The 12,587-nt window shown below is 36.9% G+C and overlaps 1 protein-coding gene across 2 annotated transcripts in view; it reads left to right on the top strand.

The window, feature by feature from the left end:
* CEMIP2 (cell migration inducing hyaluronidase 2) overlaps positions 1-12,587 on the top strand; it is a 78,739-nt gene that overhangs the window by 37,671 nt on the left and 28,481 nt on the right. For both annotated transcript variants that reach the window (XM_007454493.1, XM_007454492.1), the window contains 2 exons: positions 693-821; positions 3,025-3,113. In XM_007454493.1, coding sequence (XP_007454555.1) covers positions 693-821; positions 3,025-3,113 — 218 coding nt within the window. The remainder of the gene's footprint in view (positions 1-692; positions 822-3,024; positions 3,114-12,587) is intronic.

Here is a 12,587-nt window from a genome sequence, read left to right as displayed (position 1 = left end):
CCCCCCGTTATCCCCTGGTAACCAAAAGTTTCTTTTCTATTGGATTGGCAAAATGAACTTTTTGGCCAGCCAAATACATCTGTGACTCTACTTCAGTTTTGTAAATAACTTCATTTGTACCCTTTTTTTTTAGGTTCCACGTATAAGTGATATCATATGATATTTGTCTTTCTGTGTCTGACTTACTTCACTCAGTATAACAATCTCTAGGTCCAGCCATGTTGCTACAAATGGCATTATTTTGTTCTTTTTCATTGCTGAGTAATATTCCATTGTGTGTATGTATGTGTGTGTGTGTATACACACACACACACACACACCCCAAATCTGCTTTATCCATTCCTCTATTGATGGACATTTAGGTTGCTTCCATGTCCTGGCTACATGAGTTTTTAAAGTAGATAATGATGGGAAAGTTACTTCGAAAATAAATTTTGGTATCAGCCAATTCTATCTTTCGTCCCATCTTACAAGCAAAGTTAAATATGCTTTTTTTTTAAAGCCTGATATACTGCATTGAGGGTACTAGATGAGTGCACAACTCTTTAGAGTCAATTCTGAACCTGAACCAATGAATAATTAGTGTTAAAAAGATGAAACTTGTTTGTGAAATGCTTAGGTTATGTGAGAGTGTTTCATAGAGTGGCTTTATAAAAGGAGGCTTTTTAATAATCTTGCCCTTTTAATTATAGGATGCTGGAATATGGTATTTATTCCACAAGGAACCTACAGGGGAATCCAGTGGATTGCAGCTCTTAGCAAAACCAGAACTCACTCCATTGGGAATATTTTATAACAACAGGGTCCATTCAAGTTTTAAGGTAGGTTCCTAAATTTTAACAATCAGTACATAACGATTTGCAGGGTAAAGGATGGACTACTGTGATTACAACTGAGAAATGTTAATATTAGGTAGAACTTGTCATCAGAGAAAGTAATTTGTGATTAAATAAGCAGACTCCTAACCTTGCCACATTCAGGATGTATAGACAGCTTTCTGTTTATACACACATAAGAACATATGCTACAGCACACATGTACATGCAATCTGAATAATTATAATAATGGACTTGACCTATGAATCCTCATCCTCTTCCTTCCCTCCCCTTGCCTTCTTTCCAATCTTTAATATCATTACATGTTTCTAAGGATGTACACATTAGTGTATTATATGCTTCTGGAGCTTAAAAAGCATATTTTCTCTCTTCTCTCAGTGCTAATAGGGTGTCGTATTGGACACAATACTAGTTATGTAAATAGTGAAATATTGTTTAAGAATATTTGACCTAATTTAAAATGATAAATAGGTCAAGGAGACGAAAGGCCATTTAAGAACTCTAACTTTCATGATATTTGGCACTTGTCCCCACCTCCCTGGTGATAAATGCATCTGGTTCATTTTATGCTCCCAAGGCATCTTGATATTTTCATCATGTGATACAATGCCCAGATTCTTTACTCTGATGTGCCCATCAAAGTTGAATTAATACTTTCCATTTATAATACTCAGAGGATCCGTTAAAAACCTAAGTATGATATACTTTGAAGAGCTTAGAATCACTTGATGAAGACTTGAGAGAGGAAAAAACTTAGAAAGAATTGTGGTTTTTATGAACTGAATAGTTGATTTAAGGCTAGTAATTGTTGAAAGCAGCACTTCAAAGCAGAAATCCTCAAAATTTTCTAATTATAAGTGGTATTACAAAAAACACCTTATTCTGATTAATTTTTTAAATGTCATATACCATGAGGACATGTAGTAATCTACTGTATCAATTTAAAATAAAAGGTATTAGATCTAAATAATGAGTGGATTATTAGGTTTTAACTTGTTAAATTTGGGACTGACTATCCAGAGTGATATCAGACATCCAGCCTGCTGGATGTCTCAGGGACACATAAATAAAATGTGTTCAACACGAAAATCCTTATTTTTGTCCCCAGACCCATTTCTGTGTCTTCGTTTCAGTGAATGAAACCATTAGCCACTTAATTGCCCAGACTAGAAATATATGAACCTTTATTGTTTGTTTCCTTTCCCTTATCCTTAGACATTTTATTAATTACTAAATGGTATCAATTCTACCTAGTAAAGAATTCTCACTCTATTTTACCTGTTACTACTGTCACAAGTCTAGATTACCTTTATTTCTCTTCTGGATTACTGTAGTCAGCTCCTATTTTTTCTCTTATCTCTCTTTTTGCCCCTTTCTAATTCATCATCCATCTTGTAGCCACGGTATTCTTTCTTAAAATGCACTTGATTACATTGCCTTTATTAAACGTCCCATTGTCTTGATTCTTTAGCGTATCAACTCTGCACCATCTGGCATTTGCTTCTCTTTAGTCTTCTTCCTTACCTTTCCTCCCTCCATACATTTCCTGTTAGTCCAGCTAAGATTTTTTTCCCTCAGATGTGCCATGCTTTCTCTCATCCCCAGACATTTTGTACAAATAATTCCCTTGAGTACTTTCCGCTGGGTTCTTCAACTGTTTCCCACCCACTCCCTGCCCTTCATCCCTGACCTGTTCTCTGTGGTTAGTTCCTTCAAGTTTCAGCTTTAGGATGTCACTTCTTTTTGGAGACATTCCCTGAATTCCCTCTCTCTTACCTTCACAAAAGGTCTTATCTTGTTGCTTTTCTTATGTGCTGCCAAAGCATCATCTGCTTCCTTTGTTATATGCTTATCATATTGGATGGTAATTGTTTATTTCATTGCATGTCTTCCTGCTAGTTTATGTGTCAGTAACAGCAAAGACCATAGTTTTCTGGTTGACGTATAATGCTTGGTGCCTACCCTAAGGTGGTCACTAAATAAATGTTTGCTGAATGACCAAATGAGTAAAAGTATTTAAAAAATACAGTAAAGTAGCTCTTTTTGTAATACCTTTGCTTTGCTGTTTATTCCCTTCTCCCTCCTTTTTTGGTAGATGTGATAAGCTAAAACTTATTTCATGAATCATTATATATATAGTTATAACTTGGGATTCATATTCATTTCAGTCCATTATTATATTTTCCAGGCTGGCTTATTTATTGACAAAGGTGTCAAAACAACCAATGCTAGTGCTGCTGACCCAAGGGAGTACCTCTGTTTGGATAACAGTGCAAGGTAGAACTGGTCCTTTTAAATCACACTCAAGCCATATCTTGCCAAAGTAAAACTTTCTGAGTTAAGCTGTTGCACTCTTTCTCCAGTAACGTATTTAAACTGAAGTTTTCAGGGTTTGTAGGAGGGTTTGGAAAAACATTTATTTTGCTCTTCTAGGTCCTGTGGCTGGGCTTTTCATCTTATTGAGATGCCAAAGAAATTGATGCTTTTTCTCTTTTTGACAGTTGTAAATTGATGTTAGAGAGAGTTGTAGAAAGAGAAAGAAAAAGATATGTTGAAAAAGGGTTCAAAATTTGGCCAAAAGTAGAACATGATTCATTGAAAAACAAGTTAAGCTAAGATGTTTTAATATAATCCCTGAAAACCAAGGCATATATAATTTATTGTTAGTGGTCAAAGTGGAATGTTGCATTAAATCTATTTCAAAGGGAAAAGTCTCAAACTTGATGATTAAGCTAGTTCTGGTTCAGTTCTTCGTAGTCTCAGATTCATATCATAGCTGGGCTATGTGTTACTCTCCTTTATAACCACAAAATGTGGTTAGGATATGGATCAGCATTTCAACAAAGTTTTTTTTTTTTTTACATGCTGTATATGAGCCAAAATAAATAAAATATCTCCAATGGAAACAAAATTTTCTGGAAAAGATGGCAACTTAAGGTCATATTCACTAGAAGCTGTGTACATGTTATTTTTCTATACTTCAAGTTGATTGACCAACTAAAGGATCTGAAAGGGTTCTAGATTTAATAGGCTCTGTCGACAGTTATTTAAGAAAAGGATGACAGGCGCTATTGTTCACAAGGGAATAAAGTAGGAGTCACACTGGAGGTTGGTAAAGCAGAATCTTTGTGACACAGTAATAAAGGTCAGAAAACTGGGCAAATAAGTTAGTAAAATTAGTCATTGTTAAAGGTCAAGTTGAGCCTGAAATATATTAAAGCAATGATCAGAAAACATTTGACAAGTGGAGAAATTGTGGGCATTGTTTAAATAAAACACAAGGAAGGTACTGGACACCTAATAGCTGAGCAAGATATGACATGGAAAAAGAGGAGATAAACCTGAGATGAAAAAGGAGCATACAGATGACAACAAATTATGAACCAAAAAGAGCATATTAACTGACAAAACAAATCTTTGCTAGAAGATTGCTGCTGCTTTTTAAAAGAGTTTGTTATAACTGGTAGAGCTAATAATGTGTACTTTGCTAAGTTAGTATTAACAGAAAAATCTTTATACACAGCAAAATTGACTCTCTTATCTGCCTTAAAAAATTACATGTGTGTGTATAAATGGATGGATGAGAAAATATATTTCAGAATCTATTGATATTTTCATTATACTTGACAATAAAACAACTTGTTCATAGTGGCCTAAGAAGTTCTTTACCGTGTGTGAGTGTATGATATTATGATAATGGTATTCTTTCCTCTGCTCTCTATTACTTTTATTACTAGTTTATAAATACATACATATTGATAAGGAATTAGACTCCATTTGGAAGTTGTTATTGAAAAGAACTGATTATAGGAGAGGAGTAACCAGACATTTGACAGCTAGTATATACATTTAATTTTGTATAAACTAATGTATAAGATATGCCCTCATGCATTCATGCAGTTCAGACATGAGTAAAAATGATAAAACTCAAACACAAATGAGTAATAAGCCAGCCCGTGAATTAAACATCAGACTCATGGGATCCAGAAGATATTTAGTCTGTTCATCCAAGGGGAAGTTGACCTAATAGTTAATCAGATGAGCCTTTCCTTGTGTCTTCAAGGTATGAAATTACAGGAATCCAAAGATGGGATATTTTAAATCCAGAAAGCTCCCAGTTTAAGATTGGGAAATTTCATCTAAAAGGGTAAAAGAGCATGAGAACCAACTAGTGCATTTAAAGCAGAGGACAATTAAGGGAGAGTTGGGAAGTGTGCTGAAGGCTTATACATGAAGGTGATAGAAAATTAACTGCATTTTCTACATACCAAGTGGGAAAGAGGATGAAAAATAAAGGTTATCCGAGCAAGTGGTCAGTGATTTATATGGATAGAAATTTCAGAAAAAATGAGACAGCTACAGCAGAAAATCAGATGTTGCTTTATTGTACTTTTTTTTTTTTTTTTTTTTTTTTTTTTTTTTTTTTTTTGCTTTCTTTTAGAACATTGTGTAGTTTCCTTACCAGAACTCTTCCATCTGCTTGATATTATGTGATGACTGCAAAGCTGTTTGGCAGCAACTACAATGCCAGAAGAGTGGGTGATGGCTCAGAGTCAGACTTTTTACCCCTTAGGTTAGAGCCATTTAGTGTAAGGGCTTATGTACACAGTCTAAGGGTGGATGTAGCGCTTTCTAGATTGGTCTCCTTACCATCCGTTCTCCATTATCCTTTCACCAAGTAGCAGCTAGTGACCAGTTAAAAAGTGAAATCCGGTTATATCACTGCCCTGACTCCATGTTTCTGATGACTTTCCATCACATTTATTTATCTACCTGCTTTATTGAGGTATGATTGACATGTAAAAAGCTGTGCATATATAATGTATAGAACTCCATAAGTTTGGAGATAAGTACACACCCATGAACTATCAAGGGCGTAGACTTATCCATCACCTGCCAAAGTTTCCTTCTACCTCCTTTATGGTCATTATTATTATTATTATTATTATTTGGTCATTATTTTTTTAATTAAAAAAATAAAATTTTTTGTGGAAATATCACTTACCTGAAGACCTATTCTCTTAGCAAATTTTAAGTATACAATACAGTATTTTTAACTATAGGCACTATGCTGTAGAGTAGATCTCTAGACTTTATTTATCTTACATAACTAAACCTTTTGTGCCCCTTTGACTATCACTTCCCCATTTCCTCCTCCCTCCAGCCCCTGGCAACCACCATTCTACTTTTACCTTTGCATTTAGAATAAAGAACCACACCCTTGCCTGGCACATGCCTTCCTGTCTATCCTCTCCCTCTTGGTTCTTACTTACCAGCCAATCTGCTTATTGTTCCTTGAATATGCCAAGCTCACTCATGCCTAAGGACCTTTGCACTTGCTGTCTTCTGGGCATAGCTGCTTCTCAAATCATACATATGTGATGAGCACCTACCATGTGCCAGCAACTTTCATAGTGGCATTTGTGCAAATGATGTTTCTTTAACGTATGATTGAAAATCTCAACCGGCTGAATTGGTTTTTGTAAAGCTGTGTAGTTTTTTCTCTCTCCACCTGCCCAGCTTTGTAAGATTATGATGGAAATGATCTTTTTTAAAATTAGGTGGCCTTATGGAATTATTTGAGTTATTACAGTTGACAGAGTTTTTTTTTTGATTTTTTTTTTTGTGTGTGTGTGGGGCCATGCTGCATAGCATGTGGGATCTTACTTCCCTGACCAGGGATCGAACCCGTGCCCCCTGCAGTGGAAGTGTGGAGTGCTAACCACTGAACCGCCAGGGAATTCCCGGTAAACAGGGTTTTTTTTGTTTTGTTTTTAAGAAAAAAGTTGTTTTTGAAATTTTGAATTTTATTTTATTTTTTTATACAGCAGGTTCTTATTAGTTATCCATTTTATACACATCAGTGTATATATGTCAATCCCAATCTCCCAATTCATCACACCACCACCACCCCCCACCACCGCTTTCCCCCCTTTGGTGTCCATACGTTTGTTCTCTATGTCTATGTCTCAGTTTCTACCCTGCAAACCGGTTCATCTGCACCATTTTTCTAGGTTCCACATGTAGGCATTAATATACAATATTTGTTTTTCTCTTTCTGACTTACTTCACTCTGTATGACAGTCTCTAGATGCATCCACCTCTCTATAAATGACCCACTTTTGTTCCTTTTTATGGCTGAGTAATATTCCATTGTATATATGTACCACAACTTCTTTATCCATTCGTCTGTTGGTGGGCTTTTAGGTTGCTTCCATGACCTGGCTGTTGTAAATAGTGCTGTGATGAACATTGGGGTGCATGTGTCTTTTTGAATTATGGTTTTCTCTGGGTGTATGTCCAGTAGTGGGATTGCTGGGTCATATGGTAATTCTATTTTTAGTTTTTTTTTTTGTTTTTTTTTTTGTTTGTTTGTTTTTTTTTTTTTTTTGGCGGTGTGCGGGCCTCTCACTATTGTGGCCTCTCCCGTTGCGGAGCACAGGCTCCGGATGCGCAGGCTCAGCGGCCATGGCTCACGGGCCCAGCTGCTCCGTGGCATGTGGGACCCTCCCGGACCGGGGCCCGAACCCGTGTCCCCGGCATCGACAGGCGGACTCTCAACCACTGCACCACCAGGGAGGCCCTATTTTTAGTTTTTTTTTTTTTTTTTTTTTTTTTTTTTTTTTTCTTTTCCTTGCGTTATGCGGGCCTCTCACTGCTGTGGCCTCTCCCATTTGCGGAGCACAGGCTCCGGACGCGCAGGCTCAGCGGCCATGGCTCACGGGCCCAGCTGCTCCGTGGCATGTGGGACCCTCCCGGACCGGGGCCCGAACCCGTGTCCCGTGCATCGGCAGGCGGACTCTCAACCACTGCGCCACCAGGGAAGCCCCTATTTTTAGTTTTTTAAGGAACCTTCATACTGTTCTCCATAGTGGCTGTATCAATTTACATTCCCACCAACAGTGCAAAAGGGTTCCCTTTTCTCCACACTGTCTCCAGCATTTGTTTGTAGATTTTCTGATGATGCCCATTCTAAATGTTGTGAGGTGATACCTCATTGTAGTTTTGATTTGCATTTCTCTAATAGTGATGCTGAGCAGTTTTTCATGTGCTTCTTGGCCTTCTCTGTGTCTTCTTTGGAGAAATGTCTATTTATGTCTTCTGCCCATTTCTTGCTTGGGTTGTTTGTTTTTTTAATACTGAGCTGTGTGAGCTGTTTATATATTTTGGAGATTAATCCTTTGGAGATTCGTTTACAAATATTTTCTCCCATTCTGAGGGTTGTCTTTTTGTCTTGTTTGTAGTTTCCTTTGCTTTGCAAAAGGTTTTAAGTTTGATTAGGTCTCATTTGTTTATTTTTGTTTTTATTTCCATTACGCTAGAAGGTGGATCAAAAAAGATATTGCTGTGATTTATGTCAAAGAGTGTTCGTCCTATGTTTAGACTAGTGTCTAGTCTTACATTTAGGTCTCTAATCCATTTTGAGTTTATTTTTGTGTATGGTGTTAGGGAGTATTCTAATTTCATTCATTTACATGTAGCTGTCCAGTTTTCCCAGCACCACTTATTGAAGAGACTGTCTTTTCTCCATTGTATATCCTTGACTCCTTTGTCATAGATTAGTTGACCATAGGTGCATGGGTTTATCTCTGGGCTTTCTATCCTGTTCCATTGATCTGTATTTCTGTTTTTGTGCCAGTACCATATTGTCTTGATTCCTGTAGCTTTGTAGGATAGTCTGAAATAAGGGAGTCTGATTCCTCCAGCTCCATTTTTTTCCCTCAAAACTGCTTTGGCTATTCAGGGTCTTTTGTGTCTCCATACAAATTTTAAGATTTTTTTGTTCTAGTTCTGTAAAAAGTGCCATTGATAATTTGATAGGGATTGCATTGAATCTGTAGATTGCTTTGGGTAGTATAGTCATTTTCACAATATTGATTCTTCCAATCCAAGAACATGGTATATCTCTTCATCTGTTTGTATCGTCTTTAATTTTTTTCATCAGTGTCTTATAGTTTTCTGCGTACAGGTCTTTTGTCTCCCTAGGTAGGTTTATTCCTCGGTATTTTATTCTTTTTGTTGCAATGGTAAATGGGAGTGTTTCCTTAATTTCTCTTTCAGATTTCTCATCATTAGTGTATAGGAATGCAAGAGATTTCTGCATTAATTTTGTATCGTGCTACTTTACCAAATTCACTGATTAGCTCTAGTAGTTTTCTGGTAGCATCTTTAGGATTCTCTATGTATAGCATCATGTCATCTGCAAACAGTGACAGTTTTACTTCTTCTTTTCCAATTTATATTCCTTTTATTTCTCTTTCTTCTCTGATTACTGTGCTATGTTGACTAATAGTGGTGAGAATGGGCAACCTTGTCTTGTTCCTGATCTCAGAGGAGATGCTTTCAGTTTTTCACCATTGAGAATGATGTTTGTCGTGGGTTTGTCATATACGGCCTTTATTATGTTGAGGTAGGTTCCCTCTGTGCCCACTTTCTGGAGAGTTTTTATCATAAATGGGTGTTGAATTTTGTCCAAAGCTTTTTCTGTATCTATTGAAATGATCGTATGGTTTTTCTTCTTCAGTTTGTTAATATGGTGTATCACATTGATGGATTTGCATATATTGAAGAATCCTTGCATCCCTGGGATAAATCCCAGTTGATCATGGTGCATGATCCTTTTAATTTGTTATTGGATTCTCTTTGCTTGTATTTTGTTGAGGATTTTTGCATCTATATTCATCAGTGATATTGGTCTGTCATTTTCTTTTCTCGTAGTATCTTTGTCTGTTTTTGGCATCAGGGTGATGGTGGCCTCATAGAATGAGTTTGGGAGTGTTCCTTCCTCTGCAATTTCTTGAAAGAGTTTGAGAAGAATGGGTGTTATCAACATTCTATCAAACATTTAGAGAATGTTATCAAACATTCTCTAAATATTTGATAGAATTCAACTGTGAAGCCATCTGGTCCTGGACTTTTGTTTGTTGGAAGTTGTTTTTTTTTTTTTTTGGAAGATTTTTAATCACAGTTTCAATTTCATTACTTGTGATTGGTCTGTTCATATTTTCTATTTCTTCTTGGTTCAGTCTTGGAAGGTTATGCTTTTCTAAGAATTTGTCCGTTTCTTCCAGGTTGTCCATTTTATTGGCATAGAGTTGCTTATAGTAGTCTCTTAGGATGCTTTGTATTTCTGTGATGTCTGTTGTAACTTCTCCTTTTTCATTTCTAATTTTTTTGACTTGAGCCCTCTCCCTCTTTTTCGTGATGAGTCTGACTAATGGTTTATCAATTTTGTTTGTCTTCTCAAAGAACCATGTTCTAATTTTATTGATCCTTGCTATTGTTTTCTTTTTTTCTACTTCGTTTATTTCTGCTCTGATCTTTATGATTTCTTTCCTTCTACAAACTTTGGGTTTTGTTTGTTCTTCTCTCTCTAGTTCCTTTAGGTGTAAGGTTAGGTTGTTTATTTGAGATTTTTCTTGCTTCTTGAGGTAGGCTTGTATTGCTATAAACTTCCCTCTTAGAACTGCTTTTGCTGCATCCCATAAGTTTTGGATTGTCGTGTTTTCATTATAGTTTGTCTCTAGGTATTTTTTGATTTCTTCTTTGATTTCTTCAGTGATCTCTTTGTTATTTAGTAACATATTGTTTATCCTCCATGTGTTTCTGTTTTTTACATTATTTTCCCTGTAATTGATTTCTAATTTCATAGTGTTGTGGTCAGAAAAGGTGCTTGATATGATTTCAATTTTCTTAAATTTACTGAGGCTTGATTTGTGACCCAAGGTGTGATCTGTCCTAGAGAATGTTCCGTGTGCACTTGAGAAGAAAGTGTAATCTGCTGTTTTTGGATGGAATATCCTATAAATATCAATTAAATCTACCTGGTCTATTGTGTCATTTAAAGCTTCTGTCTCCTTATTAATTTTCTGTTTGGATGATCCGTACATTGGTGTAAGTGAGGTGTTAATGTTCCCACTATTATTGTGTTACTGTCAATTTCCTCTTTTAGAGCTGTTAGCAGTTGCCTTATGTATTGAGGTGCTCGTATGTTGGGTGCATATATATTTATAATTGTTATATCTTCTTCTTAGATTGATCCCTTGATCATTATGTAGTGTCCTTCCTTGTCTCTTGTAACATTCTTTATTTTAAAGTCTATTTTATCTGATATGAGTATTGCTACTCCAGCTTTCTTTAGATTTCCATTTGCATGGAATATCTTTTTCCATCCCCTCACTTTCAGTTGTATGTGTCCCTAGGTCTGAAGTGGGTCTCTCGTAGACAGCATATATATGGGTCTTGTTTTTGTATCCATTCAGCGAGCCTGTGTCTTTTGCTTGGAACATTTAATCCATTCACGTTTAAGGTAATTATCGATATGTATGTTCCTATTAGCATTTTCTTAATTGTTTTGGGTTTGTTTTTGTAGGTCGTTTTCTTCTCTTGTGTTTCCCACTTAGAGAAGTTCGTTTAGCATTTGTTGTAGAGCTGGTTTGGTGGTGCTGAATTCTCTTAGCTTTTGTTTGTCTGTAAAACTTTAGGTTTCTCCATCAAATCTGAATGAGATCCTCGCCAGGTAGAGTAATCTTGGTTGTAGTTTCTTCCCTTTCATCACTTTAAATATATCATGCCACTCCCTTCTGGCTTGTAGAGTTTCTGCTGAGAAATCAGCTGTTAACCTTATGGGCATTCCCTTGTATGTTATTTGTTGTTTCTCCCTTGTTGCTTTCAATAATTTTTCTTTGTGTTTAATTTTTGTGAATTTGATTACTATGTGTCTCAGTGTGTTTCTTCTTGGGTTTATCCTGCGTGGGGTTCTCTGTGCTTCCTGGACTTGGGTGGCTATTTCCTTTCCCATGTTAGGGAAGTTTTTGACTATAATCTCTTCAAATATTTTCTCACGTCCTTTCTCTCTGTCTTCCCCTGTTGGGACCCGTATTATGTGAATGTTGTTGCGTTTAATGCTGTCCCAGAGGTCTCTTAGGCTGTCTTCATTTCTTTTTATTATTTTTTCTTTATTCTGTTCCATGGCAGTGAATTCCACCATTCTGTCTTCCAGGTCACTTATGCGTTCTTCTGCCTCAATTATTCTGCTACTGATTCCTTCCAGTGTATTTTCCATTTCAGTTATTGTATTGTTCATCTCTGTTTGTTTGTTCTTTAATTCTTCTAGGTGTTTGTCCTTTAATTTTTCTAGGTCTTTGTTAAACATTTCTTGCATCTTGTCTCTCTTTGTCTCCATTGTTTTTCTGAGGTCCTGGATCATCTTCACTATCATTATTCTGAATTCTTTTTCTAGAAGGTTGCATATCTCCACTTCATTTAGTTGTTTTCTGGGGTTTTATCCTCTTCCTTCATCTGGTACACAGTCCTCTGCCTTTTCATTTTGTCCCTGTTTCTGTGAATGTGATTTTCGTTCCACAGGCTGCAGAATTGTAGTTCTTCTTGCTACTGCTGTCTGCCCTCTGGTGGATGAGGCTATCTAAGAGGCTTGTGCAAGTTTCCTGATGCGAGGGACTGCTGGTGGGTAGAGCTGGTGTTGCTCTGGTGGGCAGAGCTCAGTAAAACTTTAATCTGCTTGTCTGCTGATGGGTGGATCTGGGTTCCCTCCCTGTTGGTTGTTTGGCCTGAGGTGACCCAACACTAAACCCTACCCGGACTTTGCTGGGGCTAATGGCAGACTCTCGGAGGGCTCATGCCAAGGAGTACTTCCCAGAACTTTTGCTGCCAGTGTCCTTGTCCCCACGGTGAGCCACAGTCACCCCCTGCCTCTGCAGGAGACCCTCCAACCCTAAAAGGTAGGTCTGG

This window comes from Lipotes vexillifer, unplaced genomic scaffold, assembly GCF_000442215.2.
Source record: "Lipotes vexillifer unplaced genomic scaffold, Lipotes_vexillifer_v1.1 scaffold108, whole genome shotgun sequence".
In the NCBI taxonomy this organism is placed as follows: domain Eukaryota; kingdom Metazoa; phylum Chordata; class Mammalia; order Artiodactyla; family Lipotidae; genus Lipotes; species Lipotes vexillifer.
The sequence above is the reverse complement of the archived record's forward strand: the minus strand, read 5'-3'. Positions and strand labels throughout refer to the sequence as shown.